Source organism: Chaetura pelagica, unplaced genomic scaffold (genome assembly GCF_000747805.2).
Source record: "Chaetura pelagica isolate M959 unplaced genomic scaffold, ChaPel_1.0 scaffold101, whole genome shotgun sequence".
In the NCBI taxonomy this organism is placed as follows: Eukaryota; Metazoa; Chordata; class Aves; order Apodiformes; family Apodidae; genus Chaetura; species Chaetura pelagica.
Window position 1 is genome coordinate 7236098 of NW_009952564.1, and position 22195 is coordinate 7258292.

The 22195-nt window shown below is 41.6% G+C and overlaps 1 protein-coding gene across 1 annotated transcript in view; it reads left to right on the plus strand.

Moving 5' to 3' along the window:
* Nucleotides 1-1181: 1181 nt before the first annotated feature.
* The window catches only part of GDAP2 (ganglioside induced differentiation associated protein 2), a 23732-nt gene continuing 2718 nt past the window's right edge, over nucleotides 1182-22195 (plus strand). The window contains exons 1-11 of the mRNA XM_009993373.1: nucleotides 1182-1428; nucleotides 3521-3660; nucleotides 8474-8627; nucleotides 10674-10762; nucleotides 13114-13190; nucleotides 14225-14384; nucleotides 16042-16192; nucleotides 17151-17227; nucleotides 18601-18677; nucleotides 19231-19370; nucleotides 19915-19969. Coding sequence (XP_009991675.1) covers nucleotides 1253-1428; nucleotides 3521-3660; nucleotides 8474-8627; nucleotides 10674-10762; nucleotides 13114-13190; nucleotides 14225-14384; nucleotides 16042-16192; nucleotides 17151-17227; nucleotides 18601-18677; nucleotides 19231-19370; nucleotides 19915-19969 — 1296 coding nt within the window. The 5' untranslated portion in view covers nucleotides 1182-1252. The remainder of the gene's footprint in view (nucleotides 1429-3520; nucleotides 3661-8473; nucleotides 8628-10673; nucleotides 10763-13113; nucleotides 13191-14224; nucleotides 14385-16041; nucleotides 16193-17150; nucleotides 17228-18600; nucleotides 18678-19230; nucleotides 19371-19914; nucleotides 19970-22195) is intronic.

Genomic DNA, 22195 nt, shown 5'->3' on the forward strand with positions numbered 1-22195 from the left:
CCCCCTCTCGTGCCCCTCCCCGCCTTTACGTTGCCTCTCTCTCGCGGCTTTTTGTGGCAAAGTTCTGATGTAGGTGCCCTTGTGGCTCCCTTGCTCCTGGTGCCGGCCCTGGTTACACACCTCCCCCCCTCGGTTTGACTTTGGGGTGTTTGGTTCGTTCGGGTGGTGGTAGTTTGTTGTTTTCCTGATGGAGATATTCTATCATTCGTGTTTCAGGGTTACCATCCGGGATGGGTGGATGCTATCTTTTTGAAATTATCCATTATGAGCCCGTGCAGAAGGTTAAACAGGAGGTGTGCGTGTGGCAGCCTGAAGTTACTTGGGCGAGTGCGTTTGTGTGAGCTGAATTCACTAGTGTGGTTTAGTGGTTTCAGTGAAGATGCTGCCTCCTGAGCATTGAAACGAGTTTGTTGTGCCTTCATCTGGCAACCAGTATCATCTCAGCCCTCAGGGAGAGGAAAAAAAGGCAGATGGCCACGTTCAGTCTGTGATTTCATTGACCAGTGTTGAGATGTGTTACAACTTTGCTCTTTCTTGCAAAACCTTTTTGGATGAAGGAATTTCGTGCCTAAGTGCAGGGCTGTAAGAATTAACCAATGTGAGGCTGACTTGCAGTGCTTCAAAATTCACTGAACTGCAAGGGTGGGGGAGTATGTTTTCATTGCCTTGTTTGTAAGGTTGGTTTTTTTTGGCATTTAGGGTTTTTGGTCATTCCGGAGGGTATGATATTTTGGTCCTTTTTTTAAAGTACAAACCAGAAATAGATCAATATCTCTGACAGGACAGACATGTACATACCCTGCTACCAAACTGCTTTTTGTTTAGAAAAATAAATGATAAATTTCAGAAAGGCTCAGGTCCTTTCTACGCTTGGAAACTTGTGTCCAGCATTTTCAACAGGCAGGATCACGAGTCAGTTGGACCAATTTAATAAAGATGATGTTTTCACCTCATGCTGTTGGAAAAGGCTTGTCTTTGCAGGTATCCTACCAGTACTTGCATTGCCTTTTTTTTGCAGACAAATAGCAAAACTAGTAAGAAAGAGAAAGTGGTTGAGTTGGAAATGGGCTTTTCTGTTTTCTTCTCGCTGTAATTGCATTGCAGCTTTGTGATAGGTCTAGCTCCACAGGAGTTACTCCCAGTGAACTGTTTGTGACCAGGTTTGTTTTCTTCCTTTAAAGCACCTAGAAGACTCCAGTGAGAATTGGAGTGTGACAAGTTGGCAGAGGAAAGGAGTTGTCGTTTCCATTCCATGGATCCCTTGGGTGCTCCTTCCCAATTTGTGGATATTGACAGTCTGCTAGGCTGGAGTGATGCCTATGAGGCTAAGCAGCTGGACCCTCACCAAAATCCTGTTGAAAAAGCTCAAGTTGCTGTTAGATCACCTTTTCCATACAGAAAAGACATAAATGCAAAAGTAGTCTTATGGTAAGTTCCATGTGGTTTTGGGGTGTTTGCCATCGCTTCTCCATTTGCTGGTAGATCAAATTGCCTCATATTTCAATTGCTGCTGTAAAGTCTTCAGGCCCTCCTTTCTTGTATGAAACATTACAGGTCTGACAAGAGAATACTTTTTTTGTTCACTGTAAACCTGCAAGCCTTGTAATTTGCTGCACTATGGGTTATAAATGGCATGTTCATAGGCATTCCTTGACGCAGCAGACTAGAACTGTACCTCCCGCTGTTGTACTCTATACTTCATACCAAAACACAGTTGGGCACTTCAGTGTAAATCTTTAAACTTTAAAAAATATACTTACTGTTTACTAGTTTGCTTGCTTGCTTTCTTTGCTGGTATAATTCTGCTTTCACTTTTCAGATTTAGATCAGTATTTCAGTATTCCTTTTATGTGGTTCTTGTGGCTTGCATTGGGCTCTTCTTTTTCTCTTTTTTTCCTTCCCCTACCTTTCTCCATTCTGTGTTCTGTCTCTGTGGTTTTTTTACCAAAATCATTTATTAAAAAGTGCAGTGTGCTGTGATGAACTTACTTCACCAGTTTTGCTGTTTGTTTTTTTTTTTGTAACTTGGATACTCAGATCTGCCTTTTAGATGAGTTTGTTAATTCTTTGTTAACCAATATGGAGAAGCATTTCTCTGGGACACAGATTGAGGGATCAGCCTGAACCTCTTTCTGGTTAATACATGCAGGAAATGGGACTGTTCATGGATTTCCTGAACCCGATTAACTAAAGAAAGAGAGAAGTAAAAGGTTACACATCTCTTATGACTTGGGCTTGGGTGTAATAAGTGTGTGCGATTTCAACTGTAACTTGAATCTCTCGCTGTGCCTGAGAATCTTTATTTCCCTTCCTCTGCTCTTTGATCCCAAAATCTCTAACGGCTGCTGCTGTGACAAAAAGCAGGTCAGAGTTCTGCTGCTCCATTGTCTCTTGTGCATCTCTGCCTTGTTTATCTTCTGCATGTCTGATCCTTTAACGGCAGAATGAATGTGATCAAATTGTGGGTTCACAATTCTGTTACAAGAGCAATGACACTTGACTAGCTGCCGTGTCACTCGAGATCCTCGGTGGTCTGAGGAAGAGCAGTAGCAGCAAGGTGCCCTGGGTAGTCTGTATAGAATCATAGAATCATAGAATCTTAGGGGCTGGAAGGGACCTCGAGAGATCATCTAGTCCAGCCCCCCTGCCAGAGCAGGGTCACCTAGAGTACATCACACAGGAACTCATCCAGGTGGGTTTTGAATGTCTCCAGTGAGGGAGACTCCACAACCTCCCTGGGCAGTCTGTTCCAGTGCTCTGTCACTCTCACAGTAAAAAAAATTTTTCGGATATTCACCTTGAACTTCCTGTGCTCCAATTTACACCCATTACCCCTTGTCCTATCACTGGTCATCACCGAGAAAAGCCTAACTCCGTCCCCCTGACACTCACCCCTTACATATTTGTAAACATTGATGAGGTCACCCCTCAGTCTCCTTTTCTCCAAGCTAAAGAGACCCAGCTCCCTCAGCCTTTCCTCATAAGGGAGATGTTCCACTCCCTTAATCATCTTCGTAGCTCTGCGCTGGACTCTTCCAAGCAGTTCCCTGTCCTTTTTGAACTGAGGGGCCCAGGTGGAAAAAACTACATTGAAAACATCTTTGACATTTGAAAGTAATATACCACAAGAACTATGTATTATCTCTTGGAGATAAAGAGACTTTTTTTTGGTGATTTTTTTGGTGGTTTGGTTTGGGTTTTTTGGAACATACTATACTCCTTCAGCTTAACATGCTGCTGTGCCTGTTGTGCTGGCTACGTACAACTACAGCACTGCCTTTTCTAAGTCCATCAGTTTTTAAGGAAATGACAGGTAGCATGTAGTCTTTCTTTATCAGCTAGAGGCAAAGGATGGTTTTGCATGATGAGCATGTCAGGATACGCTATGCTATATGGGCACTGGAATAATGTTAATGCTTTTTCTATAACTTGGCATTTCCTTGCTTGTCAACACTTATTTGAGAATGCGCTGCTTAATACAACACTTAGCCTGCAATAAACTGTTCTGTTGTTTCCTCAGGAAAGGAGATGTAGCATTACTGAACTGCACAGCCATAGTAAATACCAGTAATGAGTCTCTCACTGATAAGAATCCAGTATCTGAAAGTATATTCATGCATGCTGGGCCTGACCTGAGGGACGAACTCCAGAAGCTCAAAGGTAAGTGGCTAGAGACATGTTTATCTTGTTGAAATCCAGTGTCCTTGCATAGTACAAAGCATCAGGATTTGGATATAAACTAGAATCAAGGTATTGCTTTTTTTTGCCTTTTTTCCCCCAATGTCTGGTGTTCATGTGAAATAAATTGAAAAAAAACATGCCAATCCAAGTCACTTCTCTTTTTGACATTCAGGTTTCAGATCACTGAAAATCTGTGGCAGATACTTAAGTTGCTGAGCCCTAACTTTGTAATACAGTAATTCCCATTGTCATCTGATGCCACTTAGAGTAGTTATCTTGTCAGAGTTAGCTAATCCGAGTCTTTAATCAAGGGACTGATCTTTTATATCTTCAGATCTTTCTCCTGTCATGTTCAGTGTGTGTAGAGTGGAAGACAGGAACTCAGGTTCACCATTGCACAAATTAAGTGTGTACTAATACACACTGCATGTATCCCCTTTCAGGCTATTAGTGTATATCCACGGTCTTTCAGGAAGCTGTGGCAATAATAGATGGAATGATAAAACATTGCATGTCTGAGGAAAGTCTTAATGACTAAAATTGTTCAGTTCATTTGCCTGTTCTGCATAACAAATTACTTTCTAATAAAGACCATCCCTTACAGAAGACTATCCTGGAAACAGATGAAGTTTGCCTTACCTAGGTTCTTTATTAACAGAGTTTATGGCTGATAATGAGATTTACAAATACTCAGCTTTATTCCCAGCGCCTGTTAAATCAAGTTTTTCTTCATTTTGTATGTGAGGAACAAAGAGTTTATAGTTATCCAAGGTCATACAAAAGTCTAATACAATTTTCAGTTTAAAAATCACATTTCTAGTAACTATGGTACTGAGCTGAATTTTGAGACCAAACTAATTCCTGATTAATAATGCTCACTCTTGGGTAACAGCTCCAATTCCGTATCACATAGTAACAAAATGGATAGGGGAGCCATAATATTGCTAATACAAACTCTCAGCAACTTAAACTACAATAGGCATCCTCTGTTTTTATAAAATCATGTTTTGCTGATTCAGCTTGGTTTTTTGTGAGTAACATAGAAGTAAAACAGGAAGAAGAATAACTGTTCCATAGGAATTGAGAAAGTCAGTGTGCATCCTTTGGGTGGAAACAGCTGTTAAAGCAGATGTTGCAGAATAATTAGGATGCTTGTATGAATGCCAGAACTCTTCTGAAATAAACTTAGGTTTCTTGTGTGCACTGTGAGGTGAGAAGAGAGGGACACCATTTCAAGGAGTCCTTAAAATTTGAGATTTATCAGCTCTGTAGGGAATTCTTTCTAAAAGTTCAACGGAGCTTCTTGTATTCCTTGTTACCATGCTGAGTTATATGTAGTTTTGCATCCTCTACCTCTGGGAGGACACTGATGGTCTTCTCTCTGTAATGCATGCTGCAGGTTCATGACTCCTATATGTGACAGTTTCCTTCACATCTTGTGATGAGAGCTTTTCAGAAATCAGTTCTGTGACAATCTACTGGCACACTGCAAGGAGGAGGAAGGAGAGACTGGATTACAGCTTTAGCTTTTGTACACCCACAATGTGTTTGTCATGGAAGGGAACTTAATTAAGAAATAAGTTTATGACTCTTTTGTCCCATCTGCCTACTTTTTGTGCTCTTTCCTATTTACTTTTTTTCGTAAGGAAATGTTCTTGGGCGGAAGAAGTGAAAGTGTATGGTCCTTGCTCTAAAGCTGTATAATGGATGCAGTGGTGATTTTCAGTTAGTTCTCTCCTGCTGTATTCCTACTGCTTGGTATATATTCATATTTCATAGACTCCAAGGAAAAAAAAAACACATTCTCCTAAAGCATGTGATGTGCTGACCTTTCAAAGGTTTCTGCTTTCTTAAAGGCTCAGCTAATTTGTGCGTTCCTGGGAACAGGGTGTAGTTTTGATTCAACCAGAAATCTGCAGCCAAAGAAAGGTGCAGGCTTGCAAATGAAGTGCTATTGACGTGTGTTTGTCTATCAACACGTACTTGTTGCGGTCTAATAAAGACCTTCTGTAATAGCACTGCATAGTAGTCTTCCAGCTTCAGTGAGACTTTTTCTCCTCTGCACGCTTAGATGGAGGATTCAGACTTTCCATTTTAAGCTTGGAGAGAAATCTGTTATACTGTTTGAAATCTCACTGGGGACATCTTGACTTCTTTCCCAGTTTTGACGCAGACCTTGACTTCATGCAGCTGACTCTACTAGCTCACCTCACTGTGTATCTTCAAATAAGAATACTGCTGCTTATTTTAGTTTTATACATTTTGAAGAGATCTCCAGGCAGAAAGCTTTGGGAAGTACTAAGTGTCATGTAAGTGTAGGTAGAGATTACCGATGCCACGTCTGGTTATCTGAATTTATTAGTTTCCCCACTGATTCACAACTACACCTCTGTCAAGCCTGCTTCATTTTTTTTCACAAGACAGTTTTTTCTACAGGCCTTTGCTCGTTCTTTTGCAGTTGTGTGACTTGGACCATGAAAAAAGAATAGTAGCTTGGTATCTAATACATTAAGCGTTTCAGTTTTAGCTTGCACTTTTTCCATATTGTGCTTATTTAATTGGACTTCTGAGTTGAGGTGTCTCAGAGGATATGCAGTAGTTGAGAGGAGCAGGCTTACTTTTAGTATGCTGTTACATTCTCTCTGATTAACCCAGAAGAAACAAGGAGAAGGTCTGCGGAAGCTCATGATAAAATTTATTAGATGGAGAAGTTTACAAGATGTTGGCTTGAAGGCCATGTGTCGTTGCTATTAAAGAGACATGCTGAAAGTTTTGAGTATGAGACATTCTCTACCTGGAATGTCTCTTGCCATAGAATATGCTTTCATGGATGCTGATAGCCTGCCTGAGCACCACGTGGAACAGAGTGGAGAGAGAGTGGTGAATGTTCCTATTCAGAGGGCAGTTTCATGGTTGACTTAAGCCAGTCTCCTGCAGTGCTGCTGCCAGAAGGGTGGTCGCAGCCTCTTGTTCACATCTCATTTCTTCTCATGGGCACTAGCAACCCATAAGATCAGGTTGAAAGCTAATCCAATGAAAATACTAGTTTTCAGCCAGATCAGAAAGCTGTAGTGCAGCTGTACAAGCAGAAGGGAAAGGGTGGAAAATGCCTGTCTTGAGGGCAGGAAAAGAGGAAAACCAGAAATACTTCTTCAGCTGTCCAGAACTGGAGCAGTCTAGGTTTTGATGAAGAAGGGGAGAATGAGCAGACTTTTCTTCCAGGTGCTAAAGGAAAAACAGACTTCAAACACAGGAGCTGTTCCTGGATTTTTAATTCTCAAAAATGTATTGAGAAACTGAAGGGAACAGAGGGGTGTATGGATGTCATTGGGGGTTTTGACAAACTCATTTATAATGCAAAAAAACTACAGGTATTACGTATGAGTAACTGGCAGGGCACAGCAAAAGAAAAGTCAAAACCAAAAAGAGGTAAACATGTCAACTATGCTAGCATGCAGTCAGTGATCCTAGAGTATGTAGCTGGAAGGTGCTGGGAGTGGTACAATTAAACGTGTTGTTTGAGCCTCTGTGCATTCAGACCAGACATCTAATCTGTCAGGAAAGCCATGATCTCCATGAGAGTCATACTCCTGCCTTCTGGACATGAAGAAACTTGCAAAACAAAGAAGGCTTCCTTGTTCTGGGAGCGTGGATGAAACAAATGCTTGATCTGTTCATTTTTAATAGCTTTGCCAAGAGCTGGTGGCTTTGATTAAGCAGACTTGTAGTCCTTATATCCAAAAAGCAATGTCCTCAAATCAAGTTGTTAAATTCGGAAGGCCCTTTTATTGCTGGCTGTGTAGCATATTTGTGCATCAGTTCTCTGCACATTGTTAAATCATTTCTCCCTTTGGCTCTGCACATCGCCTAGTTAACACTGCAATTAAGACAGCATTTTCTGCAGTTTCTGGTTTGTTCTTATACATGTAGTTTTAATTGGGAGGTATAAGCACAGCTCTTGGCTCTTCAACTTGGCAATGTGCATTTGCAGCCTAGAAAGCCAACCGTGTCCTGGGCTGCATCAGAAGAACCATGGCCAGCAGGTCAAGCGAGCTGATTCTCCCCCTCTACTCCACTCTTGTGAGACGCCTCCTGGAGTACTGTGTCTAATTCTTGAGCTCCCAGCATAAGGAGGACATGGAGTTGTTGGAACAAGTCCAGAGGAGGGCCACAGGGATGATTGGAGGGTCACAGAGATGATCAGAGGGTCACAAAGGTCATCAGATGGCTGAAGCACCGCTCCTGTGAAGACAGGCAGAGAGAGTTGGGGTTCTTTGGCTTACAGAGTAGGCTCCAGGGAGTCCTTATAGTGGCCTTCCAGTACCTGAAGGGGCCTACAGGAAAGCTGAGAAGGGACTTTTTACAAGGGCTTTTAGCAAGATGACAAGGGGTAATGGACTAAAACTGGAAGAGGAGAGATTTAGGTTAGATATTAGGAGGAAATTCTTCACTGTGAGGGTGTTGAACAACCAGGGAAGTTGTGGATGGCCCACCCCTAAAAGTGTTCAAGGCCAGGTTGGATGGGACTCTGAGCAGCCTGATCTAGTTGAAGCTGTTTGCCAGTGTGGATCGGTTGGATCTAGATGATCTTCAAGGTCCCTTCCAACCCAAACCATTCCATAAGTCTATGATACTAAGCAGCTGTTACGAGACAGAATGCTATCCTTAATATTTGATGTCTAAACCAGAGACTTCTCTACATGGAGTCGTCTGACTCTTCAGTCAAGCACTTGAATTCTTCTCAATTTCTTTTCATGACATTGCCGTTTATCCTTGTGTTTATCTTTTTCAGGGTGCAGGACAGGAGAGGCTAAGCTGACCAAAGGATTTAATTTGGCTGCCCGGTTCATCATCCACACAGTGGGACCCAAGTACAAAAGCCGGTACCGTACGGCAGCTGAGAGTTCTCTCTACAGCTGCTACCGCAACGTTCTGCAGCTTGCCAAGTGAGCACACAGCTTAGGGGAGGGTGTCTGCCCTTAGTGGTCAGGGCAAGCCAAAATTGCTCTCAGTTGCTCCCTCCCCACCCTCCCAGGGAAGGATAAAAGGGGAAGGAAGGCAAGGCTGTAAGTTTAAAACTAGAGCAGGTTTAATAGAACAGGGAAGGGATAGTAACACCTGGGGTAATAATGAACAATATACAAATATGTTCAAAACCTGATTTCAGTGGTCACTGATGTAAGTGTCCAAAAGGCCCCTGTGGCTGAGCCGACTTGGAAAAACAGTCCAGGGCTTTTCCAAGCAACCACTGGAGTCAGATCCTGCAGCACATGGCAAGCTGAAGACAGAGTGCAAGGCTCTCCTACATATCTGCTGGACAAGCAAAGTGAGGCAGGAAGGAAGGAAGGACACACTTTTCCCCTCTCGTGGGTTTTAGAGAGTATGGCTGGAAATGGGAAGGAATACTGACCCCTTTCTGTACTGCCAGCTGGATCCCTCAGTGTTCTAAACAATGCCATCTCTCTAGGTCCTTGTATTAATACCATAAAACTAGCCTGTGCTGCCTCAAGTCGTAACAGGGGGCTTGTATTCCCTGGCACGTAGTTCTAGATACTTGGGCCTGCACAGAGGCCAAATGGCTGTGAATATATTCTCACGTGCACTGGATTCAGTTAAGGACATGGGAACATTAGTGTCTCCATTGTATACTTCATACCTTTTCTTATCTGGGCTGTGGTGTAGATAAAATATGCAGAGAGATCCAAGCTGGTTGAAGTCCTAAAACAGCATAGCTAGAGCTGTGCAGCATTGAGTGACTTTGAGGAGAGGCAGCATTGATAACTGCACTGGGCTCTGTGCTGCAAAAAGCTTTAAATGAACTTGCTCAAGCAGCAACTTCACACATCTCTGCAGCCACTTGGACATATCCATGGGCAGATCTGACTCCTGTGTCAGCTTATATATGCAGCCTCTCTGCCTTCATACAACAGCCACCTACAATTCTGAGTCAGGGTGCAAGGTTATTTCTAAATCAATAGTTGCTGAAGATGGGTTTGTAGTTTTTCTTCTTTGATCTGTGGTATTTTCTGCTTCCTCTTAGCTAACACGTTTTTTGATCTTTCTGCTTTCTATTTTTGTGTTCTTTCCTGTGTTCTGTTCTTCTCTTGATATGGCTGTTGTAATAGTTGCAGTCACAAAAAAACACCTGAACAAGAGGCCATAAATATACTTAACATTAGGGCTAAGAAGCAAATTCTTCCAAGTCTGGACTGTGTGTTACAGTGCAATAGGAACTGTTTCATCATCAAGATGACAGCTAAGGTTTCTAGTGCTTGCCAGTTTTGTTCTGCCTCAGAAGTAACAAGCAAAGTCAGGTCTGGATTGAAATATGTTAAAAACAATTTAAAATTCTAATAATTCTACTTACTGAATTCTGAGTGCCTTTCAGTCAATCTGTTCTCTAGAGTAACTTTTAACACTTGTGAAATTGTCTGCCAGCTCTGAGCTTGCTCAAACTACTCTGGTGAGTGTTGGCAACACCTCTGCTTTCCTCTTCTCTGGCTCTCTGCTGGAAGCATCTTACTGATCCTAAAGTATGTATCACTCCATGCCAATGATTGTTTAATCATATCTGGGATTGGTAGTAAGCTACCTTGATCTGCCTCCTCTATCAAAACAATGATAGGTCAGATGGAGATGCCATAGAGAGCACTTTTTTTTCCTCTCTTTTCACTCACTGTTAATCCTATACAGGAAGGAAAGTATTGTGGAAAGGATTGCAGGGAGCTTCAGGGAATGAATCCTTCAGCTGGATATGAGAAATTGCAGGAACAACATAGTTGAGGTAGAAGGACAAATCTGAGAAGAAACACAAGGAAAAAGTGTGGAATCTTTAATGGTTCCCTTCTTCTCTGCTTAATGAGTATGCATCTTGCCAGGAAAGAGTCATGCACAAACCTGAAAGGATTGCTGCTGTGTAAAGTAGTGTTACCTACTGTACTGACAGACATTTGTTCTCATCTTCTATTAATTTTTTTCTTTTTGGATTTCAGGGAACAAGCAATGTGCTCTGTAGGATTTTGTGTCATTAACTCTATGAAAAGATGCTACCCCTTGGAGGATGCAACCCACATAGCACTGCGTAAGTGTTGGAAAGCAACATAAACTGGGTGGCAGTATTCAGCAGTTCTCTTCCCTCTGACAGACTAGCATTGATACGGGGAAACTTTTTTAGAGGGCTGTAGTTTGTAAGAGGCTGTAAAAAGGCCTTCCATGGTTGCTTAGGAAATGGAAGATAAAAACAAATGATCCTGTCTCTTTTGAGAGGTTATCACTAAAGATCCATGGGATTCGGTGCTGGAACTTGCAGTCTTCAATATATTAATTGATAACCTGGAAGAGTTTGCTGGTAATAGAAAATAACAGAAAATGGTTCAGAACATTTAAGATTGAGGCCTTTTTTGTTGAATAGCTGCAGATGGACGTCAAGCAACAGTGAATTTCACCTACCATTTTAATGTCATCACCATATCGAAATGTAAAGTTATGTTCTTCACCTACTGACCCACCCCTATATACTTCTGCCTTCACATGCAAAATGATGGGCTAATTCAAGGGAGCAAGATCTTGAGATTATAATAGTTCAGTGAAAACAGCAGGTCACTGGAGTTTAAAGCAACCTGAATAAAGCACAACAAAATTAAGAAAGTTATGTTATACATCTGTATTTTGTCCACCCTTCAAAAAGAGTATGGTGGAACTAGAAGAAGTTGAGAAGGTCCGCAAGAATAGGGAAGGGCAAGAAAGACCTAAATAAGCTGAAGTAATTTTCAGGCTGGAATACACTGAACTTGAAGGGAGTGTGATAGATGTCTGCAAACTCATGAGTGGCATGTAAATGGTGAAATCAGCTGTTCACTGTCTTCTAAAATAAGAACCTTCAAACAATGCTAGGGTTAATCTGGTTCAGAACAAACAGTAGGAAATGGTTCTTATGCTCACACTATTTGTTTTATGGAACTTTCTACCAAAAAGCATTGTAGGTGCTAAAAGTTTTCAAACGTATTTGGGTTCAAGTGGAAACTATATTGAAGAAAAAAATGAAGGTTACTAAAATCAGAAAATTTTCTAGGCTGACAATGCTTAAAGAATAGCAATCAGAGAATAATACTATGTACTTGCCTGGTTCCTACTTTTCCCTTTTCTCTTTTTAATTTCTATTGGCCTGCTCCTATCTGCTTTCCACCGCCACCACCCAGTCCCTGGACCTTCCTGCGTGGTACGTCTGCCCAATAGCAAAGTTGTTGCAGATGGAAGGAGCGGGTTTTCCTCTTGCTGTGCAAGCTGACTGGAGAATCCTTTCTTACCTTATCCTCTGTTTAGCAGAAGTGCTGACCCTGGAGAAACAGATTTGTCCATTGCTTTCTCTGCTGTCTGCCTGTAGAGTGAGACATCTGAAAATATCTGCTCACATAGGTTCAGAACACTGTTTGCTGTGGAACAGCACAACTGCATTTGTCCTGTAAAGTGGTGTTGCAGCTCAACCCAATTATACATAAATTTCTGTACAGGAAGTATTTGAAAATAGCTCTTCTTATTTTTTTTCCCTCTGCTGTTTCTTGAAGAACTCATGCTAAAGTATTCTCTGTAGACTTACTTCCTGTATTTCTCTCTTCTGTTCTCTCTAGAGAGCTATATGCTACTTGATAAAATACTGCTAGACCAACCTATTTGTTTGGACACTTTCTCTCTTGGCAGTCTGACAGAAAAGCACTTGAAAATCTTGACATGTCAAGATTATTGCAGATCAAGGACCTCATCTGTACAAAGATGTGTTTGACTGAGAGCTTGGTTACAAACCATTTTTCCCCCCTCTGCTGGAAGTGCTTAGGAACTTGACTGTGTCTCTGGATTATGCTCAAGCTTTGGGAGAGTCCAAAAAAAAACTATAGGGGAAATAAATTCTCTCACAATTTGCAAATAAAATTTTTATGTGCCTTGTTTGCATAGCTAAGCTCAGAGATCTTGTGTGGCTGACTCTGTCTTGCACCAGCTTCTGCTGTGGCTTGTATATCATCTTGCTTTCCTGATAACTTAGGGCTCTGTGACTTGTTCTAGAAAGATCTGGTTTTGACAGTTTCCTGAGGACTCTGTAAAGGAAGGATTTGGTTTGATTTTTGCAAAGCCATAGAATCGCATTCCACAGACTGAGGAATACCTAGTCAGCTAAAAGCAGAGAGATACTTTTTTCTCTTTGTATCCATTTCTAAAGTGTGAAGCAGGAGAGAGTGGAGATGGAAATTCCAATATGGCAAACAACCCATTTGGTATGTTGAACTACGACTTAATCCACATTTGCTTGCAGCCTATGGAGCTGTTTTGTATGAAGAGGGAGATGTGTCTCTATTCTGCACTCTGACTTCCTCACTTGTAATTGTGTGTGTAAATTTCTTCTCCTGTTTACCTAATTACGTATCATCTCTTTGCTTGCAGGTACAGTTAGAAGGTTCTTGGAGATTCATGGAGAGACTCTGGAGAAGGTGGTATTTGCAGTTTCCGAGCTTGAAGAGGTATCTCCTTGCTCTTCATTCCACCAAAATTGATGGACATTTGATCTTCTTTGCAGCAGTATTAACTCTCTCAAACTGCATTGGAGAGCTGAATTCAGATTTCCCCTTCAGATTACATAAACTTTTGTTTCTACAGCATTCTTTTGCCCCCTTTTAGAACAGCATCTTTCCCAGTACTTTCTTTGCAGTCACTGTGGAGGTATTGATTCTTTTCATCTCTGCTTCCATGGTTCTGAGGCATGAGCAGGAGCTGCTACTAGATGTTATAGCATGCAGTTGTGCTGGATGGCATCTGCCAGCCAAAAGTGAAATCCCTCATGCCGGATTCCCTCCTTAAGCAACACTGCTTCTCCTGTGCTTTCTAAAGGCCAGTTTAGCACCTACAAACACCTTAAACATTGCTTGCTGGCTTGTTGAAACAGCAAGCTTATCATTAAATGATCTCTGTTCAGATAGATGCTAGCAGTCTGAACATCAGCTTTTCTTGCTGGGCAAAAAACCCACTGTGTTGAGGTTCTATGGCATCTGGAGGAGGAAAATACCTAACTTATTGGGGGTTCTAAAACTGCTGATCAGTTGGAGAGAACACATGAAGTATGACAACATTTAGTAAAGATTTTTCACTGTTTTCCTCCAGGTAGGGAGAGTTTCTCTTGGCTGGTTATTGCTTTTTCTTTTTTCCCAGTCAGATGGCTGGATGATCTATAATACAAGTAGCCTTTGCTGAATTCTGTCATCCATGCATATTGTAACTTCATTACAAAGCTTAAGTGTCTGGGATCTAGCTGAGTTTATGCAGGTTGAAGCAGAGTCCTCTCAAGGTCATTTGCCTGTAAGGCCAAAAAAAAAAAAAAAGGTAGCCTTGATTGAGGTTATCTGCCTTTATTGTCAGGTAGCAGCCCAAAATAAGCCATTGGGGAAAGTGATACTCTGCCTCCAGGCCTTTGAGAAGGTCCCTGCTACAAGGGCAGGTGTTACTCAACCAAAGAGCAAGGATGTATGATAGACCTTCAAGCATTTTTTCTTATTTGTAGGCCACTTACCAGAAGTTGCTGCCTCTGTATTTTCCAAGATCGTTGGAAGAAGAGATACAGTCCCTGCCTTACCTCCCTGCAGATATTGGCAATGCAGAAGGGGAGCCTGTAGTACCAGAGCGACAGATCAGGATTACTGAAAAGCCTGGTGTTCCAGATGGTGAGTTCTTCACTGAACTTTCAAATAACTACCTCTTGGTCAATGGAGAAACTGAAGAGGCAGGTTTTCTACCCTACCTCTCCTAAGGCAGGTTTTAATCAAGATAGTTGTCAGGCTGCCTTGTTGGCTTCATGTGCTCCACAGTGCTAACTTCTGCTTTCTGCCTCATGGTGAAGTGATGTGGTTAGAGGATGTGGTAGAGCTGTTGTTCTGTCTTTTTCTTTCGTGGTGGAGAGCTGAGATAGTTAATTCCTTTTCAAATTTGCTCCAAAGGTGATTAGGAACTTTGCAGATTTTTTCAGAATCTTCTGCAGCCACTAACTTAAAAAAGACATTATTGTTAATGATCTACACTGATATATTAGCAAAGTGTTACTTGTGTATTAGCTAATGGTAGCGCAAATGCTGAGAATCTGTTGATACAGCATGTGTATCAAAATAGTAAATGCTCAATGAAAACTAGGAGCAATTCCCTAAAAGACAGAGGAATTAGATCAACCCAGAAATTGCTGTTTTGGAAATGGCTGTCAAAGCTCCGTGAAAAAAGTCTGTGAACAGGTTGCCTTGGTGTTGGGGTTGAGGATGTGACATGTAGGACATAAATGGACATAGCTGGCTCATTCTGCCTTATTTATTAAATAAGGCTGGGAAAGTTTAATACTTCTTCAGGCAAAGCATTAAACCATCAAAAGGAGATAAATTGTAATGGGTTTCATAGGTTTTCTGCTTCTGCATGGCTAGTTGGGCTAAGGCTGAAAATGTGAAGAGGCTACAGACAACTTGTGTTTTCCTGTTTGCAGTTTGACATCTGAGATACCTACTCCTGCTGATCAGATTCTGATATTTTTTTCTGTCTTGACTGCTGGTTAGAGTGGTAATTGCAGCTGTGGTTCATCAGTGTAAGGCTTTCAACCATGAGCTAAGAATTTGTGAAATTACTCATTTAGCATGTGTAGGAGCCAATGGGTACAATGGAATCTGGCACTTCTGTCCCATTGCTATTGTAGCCTGTCACACTAAAACTGGGAAACTCCGTTCCCATCCAGATTGGCCAGAGAAACAATGCTAGAAGGCTTATCAACATTCCTTGATGATACCGAGTTCGGTGGAGCATTCTGGTATTATCACCAGCAAGCAAACCTGTGCTCTTGTACTTCATCACACAGTCACGTTGTAAAAAATACTATAAAACTATTCAATCTCAGGTTGCCACCAGCTCTACAGTACCTGTTCAAGTAGTGTTAATGATGTAAGAAGATAGGCCTTTCTACAGTCCAGCTTCTACATTGAATAAAGCTGCTGTATCTGTCCTTCAGCACACTTACTTTTTTTTCCCCTATGACAAATGACAGGTGTAAAGCCCAAGTCTCTCTTCAAATCTTATCTTCCAAGAGTGTTAGCCATTATCCCTTTGGGACAAGCTGATGACTGGGACCTGCCCAGGTAGTTACCAGGCAAACCAACATTTTTAAGGGAGTCCATAGTTATTAATGGCAGAGTCTGTGGCTCTGGTGAGGTATCAGAAGCACATCCTGGTATATTGTGAGGTTTTATTTTAATTTGTAACATGATGCCTGGGTTGGCTCGCTGATATTTAGCAGCATTGCTGTCTTGCATGCAGCTCAAACATTTTACACTGCCTTTGTTCCTCCTGCAGATGCTTCAGATGAAGAGGGCCTGGAGGCAGATTTGGCTTTCATTGGCTCCCATGCTTTTGCCCGCATGGAGGGAGATGTCGATAAACAGAGACGCCTCATCCTTCAGGGACAGTTGTCAGAGGCAGCACTGCAAAAACAGCACCAGAGGAAGTGAGAATTTCCTTGTCTGTGTTAAGGTTTTGGGTTAGTTAGCTGTTTAGAGGACCAAGCCTTTGTGGTAATTTTGTTATCTGTAAAGCCTAATCTACTGGTCAGAAAATACAGATAAAGTCTGGTGTTACCCTGGATCACTATGGTAGCCTCTTTGGTCCGAAGGGAGGAGGGAAGGAGCAATAGGAGGCTAAGGGAAGCTAACGAACACTAGCATGCCCAGTGCATCCAACCAGCTGTCTTGCCGCTTTGCCACGAGATGTCACTGTTTGGTCACCGCAGTTTGTAGTGAGGTCACCTGCTTTCAGTACTGCCCACTTGCTCCTGCGGTTCCGGGCAGACAGGGAAACAGGTTTCCTCCACCTTTCAAACCAGAAAGGTAAATAAGTGAATGCTGAGGCTTTTTTTCCTTTACCCATCCCCCATTAACCCTAATGTGCACGATCACTTTCTTAGAAGCTGGTTCTGTGCTGGAGTCCTCTTGTGGTACAATGTTTGGCTTGTTTTGTCAGATGAGGCACTAAGTTCACTGTTCAAAGGAAAAAAAACCAAACAAAACAAACCAGATGTGGCTCTGGTTCCTGCGTAGTTGTGTTCAACTTACAGACCTTTTAAAGAATTTTTTTCTTTTTTTTTTTTTCCCCTCCTTTTCAAACACGGACACTGAAGTGCCCAAAGGCCATGCCACTGTAGTTACTAGTTTGTGCATATTCATTGGCCCTGTGAAAATCACTAGGTATGTAACTGACACTTGGATGTCTTTTTGGTTCTAGGGTTTTTTTGTCTGACACTTCTTTCTTTAACACCTTCATAGTTGCTCCACAGGTCAGAAAACTACAACAGTAGAGAGCAGGCTTGCTCAAAAAGAGCTTGTTTTGTCCTTCCTTTATGCCTCTTCAAGTTTTTCATGCTAATCCAAAGGGGAATCAGATCTGACCAGATATTTTTAACTTTCTAGCTACAACCGCTGGCTGTGTCAGGCAAGAGCTGAAGACCTTTCTGATATTGCTTCTCTGAAAGCCTTGTACCAGACAGGTAAGTTCAGGGTACCAATGACTGGTGCATATTGTCTTAAAGCAAAAGTGCAAAATAAAAATACAATACTTACTTTGGACTTGAGTACACAATACATTGTGTTGTTAAGCTAGAAGCCTGGCATAGAACTGGGCAGCATCTCTGCAGTAAAGCAGTAATTCTCTTTTGGGTTTGAAAGACTGTATCAGATTCCAAAGCTGCTCTGCTTTAACAATCTGAATATACATGCATATCCTGAATTTCCTGTAGCTTTAGGTGTAAATCAGCATTGTTAGATTCAGCCAGTGCTTTGTATGAGATAATCCAGACCAAAAGATGAACTATCTCGCCTCTCATGACAAAGAAATGAAGGTTACTTTCAGATAATTAGTGCAGAAAATAAGGAGTTACCAAAGCAACTTTTAATACAGCTTTCCTGAATAAACAAGCTTGCTTTATTTCTCTCAGGTTAGGTATGTGTTGCTCTCCTCTATCTGTTTCCTAATACTCATGGCTGAGGAAGTCCTGTGGGCAGCACATCTTGCAACTTTGAGTTGAGTGGATGAGGAGATGAGGGAGAGATTCAACAACCTGATGGAGAGTTGAGTGGAAGAAAATAGCTGTGAGGTCCTTGCAGCCTGGGAAGCAGAGATGGGAAACCTGTACTCTTCACTTTTACCCTTTAGGTAGCTTCATACTGGGATGTTAAGACCTGCCATAGTCCCAGGGGTTTATGTTTGCTTTGCACCATGACAGGAAGAAACAGGCAGGTAGTCAGGCTCTCAAAAGCATGGCTGTGTTTCTGCACGGAAAGTCTGTTCAGCACTTTGGCTGCTATTTTTGGTCTCCTGAAAAATCAACATATTTACCTTGATCTTTGTGCAAATATCAAGGCTGTGTGATATCATCTACTCAGTAGCTGCAGTTTTTAATTCTCTTGTTTGCCTTAGACAAGGCTCTGTGGGCTGCAGGTGACCCATGAGGCATCTCTGGGAATCGTGGCAGGCAGTACATTTCAGAGCTTGTTTTCTGGGAAGAAGTTTGCTTTGGTGAAAGAATGGGAAGTTAAGGGTTTCTCTTTTTAATAAAAATTGTATTATTACTATAGATTTAGATAAATGTGGAGTATACAGGAAAGAAAATTGTAGTCCTTAAAACTTAAGCTTCTGGGATGTGATGTGCCCTTCTCTTTTGAACTAGAATATCTACTGGTATAGGAGAACAGGAACTCTAGTGTATTTTTTCTGTTGTTACATTGGAAACCAGAGGCACTGCAAAAATTCTGAGCTGTGACTGTTTCTCCGTAGTTTGAAAGGGGTCTTGAAAGGAATTCCAAAACCAGGCATGACTTGAGAAGTTTTGAGGCGCATATATAGATATTTTTTCTTTTACAGGTGTGGATAACTGTGGTCGCACAGTGATGGTGGTAGTTGGAAGGAATATCCCTGTAACTTTAATAGACATGGAAAAGGTAAGACTTTGTAAAACTAGAATTGTGTGCACTAAATACAAATATTTAGGATGTGAAAGGGGTAATTCAGTTTTAATACTAAAAACGTTACCTGTAAAAGACTTAAAATAGTTTAAATAGAAATTAATTTTGTTGGCAGATAAAAACTTAGTCCCTTATAAAACTGTGTGTGTGTGTTAAGATGAGATTTCTTGAGGAGGAACTGGACTATTTTTAGAGAAACAGGCCTAACATGAACTTCTTTTTCTTCTTAAGAAGAAAGACTTGGCCTGTTTCTATAACTGGCAAGACATTAAGAGTGAAATGTAACAAGTCAAATTAGATTTTCATGAAAACAGCAAGGATTTATCTCCATCTGTGAGGTCAGCTAGGCAAAAGAGACACCTAAATGATTAACAGTGAAGTTGAAGACTTGGAATGTTTGCCTAGCTCAAGCACGCCACACAGCTTCATGATTCCTGATGTATGAATGAATTAAAAGAAGTATATTAAAACGTAATGCAACTGTAAAAGAGTTCTTTGCAAATATAAATTTCATTTCTTTCTGTCTCAGGCTCTTCTGTATTTTATCCATGTCATGGATCATATTGCAGTGAAGGAATATGTCCTGGTGTACTTCCATACCCTCACAAATTATTACAATCAACTAGATTCTAATTTCTTGAAGAAACTCTATGATGTTGTTGATGCCAAGTGAGTGTCAATAGAAAAACCCCTTCTATGCAAATATTATGTAATTCCCTGCATCTGGTTTCCCATTTATTTGTGAGAGAGTTTTGCTGGGACAAAAACCTCAATAAATAATGAAGGCAAGAGGAAGGAAGATAAGTTTCCATCTACCAAACCAGGAAGTTCTGTGCTCTGCAGTCTCCCTTCTGGAGCTGTTAGAGACGCATGCTGGGTGTGTTTCCTGTCTCTATCCAGAGGTGGAGCATCTGGAGCCTGGCATCCTTAAAAGTATGTTGCTAGTTTTGAGGGAAGAAGCTTGGCTAACATTGACAGTCATAATTTATCCACATAAAAGTCTGCAGGCTATTTTGTCTTGATATGAAAAATAATAATTCTGGGTTTTTTCCCTTTTACATGTACTTTTCCATTATCTGCCCTTATAGTAGATCTAAATGTAAAGCTGCATCACAGGCACATAAGCAAAATTATCTGTGTTTTGACTGTTCAGGTATGTATGTGACCTTAATTAGAAGATGCTTTTAAAGCATTTTTTCTTTCTCTAAACCAGGTACAAGAGGAACTTGAAGGCACTGTATTTTGTCCACCCAACATTTCGTTCAAAGGTGAGATATATAGTACAAAATAAAATCATGGTTTGGGTTTGTGTGTGATAGCATGTGAGAACATAGTATCAGGAGTACGAAGGTATGCAGAAGACTTCCAAAATTGGGCAGTATCTTCTGGATCCCTGGTCAGAACTTGAAATTCATCCCCATCTTTGATCTATGTGTCATCTTCCAACCTTAGAGATGAGCTGAACCTTGTGTTCTTAACAGAGAGAGGTGGAAGGTTTGGATCTCACTTCTTCCAAAGAGAAACATTTTGTCCTTTTTCCTGCTGTCTGGTTTACAGGATGACAAACCGTGACCAAAACCTCTTAGAAGTCTTTTTTGTGTAGTTCATTTCCTAGATGTTTCACCTTTTCTCTACCCACAAGAGGTATTGTTTGTGTGCTGCCTATCACTTAAGAGCTGCCCTGGCCAGGGCAGAGGGCAGTGTGTCAAGCTGCCATGAGATCAGGCAAGATTACAGAGTGCAGAGTAGCAAAGAGAGATGGGAAGGATGCCTCTGTGACTCTCTGTTGAGAGTTCAAGAGTTGAAAAACTGAACTCATAAGGCAGTAAGTTATCCTCGACTATGATCTTCAGGTTACCCAGGGAAGCTGTGGCTGCCCCTTCCCTGGAAGCATTCAAGGCCAGGTTGGATGGGGCTCTGAGCAATCTGGTCTAGTGGGAGGTGTCCCTACCCATGACAGGAGGATTGGAACTAGATGATCTTTAAGGTGTGTTCCAACCCAAACCTTTCTGTGATTGTGGGATGTGTGTGGGGCAACAGAAGGAGGAGCTTGCTCCCTTCTATACTTTGTGCATGCTACACGTTGCAGCAGTATGAATACTTCAGATGAACTGTCAGCAGCAGCCCTTCCTAAAATTTTTCTTTGTCCTGTTAAAGCAATTAGAAATGTGATTCTCCTTGTTAACATCAGATTAACCTCTGTGTTTTTTCTCTTTTTTGCTGACATTGATCAAATTTGATAAAATAATATGCCTGCAAAAAACATCTGTACGTGTTCAGCAAGAATTTGTTAAATTTCCAGAAAGTCCTTTATTTTGTGTGCACAGTTGGGACAGCATGGAACTCAGATCTTCCCTGTTTTTATGTAGATGAGACTGAGTTTTCCCAACAGCAAACTTTCGGTTTCTATCAGGATGTTGATTATTCCCACACGGTACAGATCTGAGGTCTGAGTGATGGAATTCAGCTTTTGGCTCTGATACTCCTGAAAACATAGGAGCCAGCACAGAACATTACAAAGGGCACAAAGCTGAGTGGAAAAGTTGAAGCTAGGACATACTAGTGTTCCAGATACCCAGTGGCACTTTGTCTCCCTCTTCTCTTGCCATGCATTTCTATTTGAGAAGCATTTTTTTAATTGAAGCATGAGAACTCATATTCACTAGTCCATTGCCATGTTCTCTGTCCCTTTGGGAACTGCACTAGAACTTGGCAGATCTTGGGCAAACAGATAGTTGGGGAGAAGCAGGGAGGGTAAGAGCTCTCTAACTTGCTGGAAATTAAATTGGTTTGTATCCTACTTCTAGCAGCACAGCTGGAGGCAAAAAGAGGATGTATGTCCATGTCTTTTTTGCCAAGCCTTTTCTCTAACAGAAAGGCAAGTGGGATTGCTGCTGGCTGCTGCAGAGACAATCAGCTTCTGGAACGTGAAGGGGAATATACAGCAGAAAGTCATGATGGAAAAGGTGGCTGCTAAGAGGGAATGATTTTTCTCTCCCCTCCTTTTGGCTATTTCAGGGCTGTTGTCCCTGTGGAAGATTGCTAGCCCAGAAGCCTCTAATACCTTAACAAATGTTTGGCACATTCATCTTCCTGCTTGGAACAAGGACTTTCTTCCCTAGAAATAGTGGAAAATACACAAAGTCTCATGTAGGAGGAAGGCTTGTGCATTCATGCAGCTTCCCAAACCCATCACCCTTGTGCATTGATCTCATTCTGATATCTGATAGAAGTGGTCCATGTTACTGCAGTATTGAATCCAGGCACAGTGGATGTCTGAGAGTCATATTGCTTATTTCTGGGCTTTAAGAGGTCCAGAGGCTTTTAATTGTGCCTCTTGGATACTCATGTGCCCCTAGAAAACAAGCATAGTTCTGAAAGTGATTCACAATGCCAGTGATGACTCTTTGCTTGGTTTCTAGATGTGACACTTCTGAGGATAGTTGCCAGTCTAGAATACATGGTATTCAGTATGCAGGGAGGAGGGTTCAGCA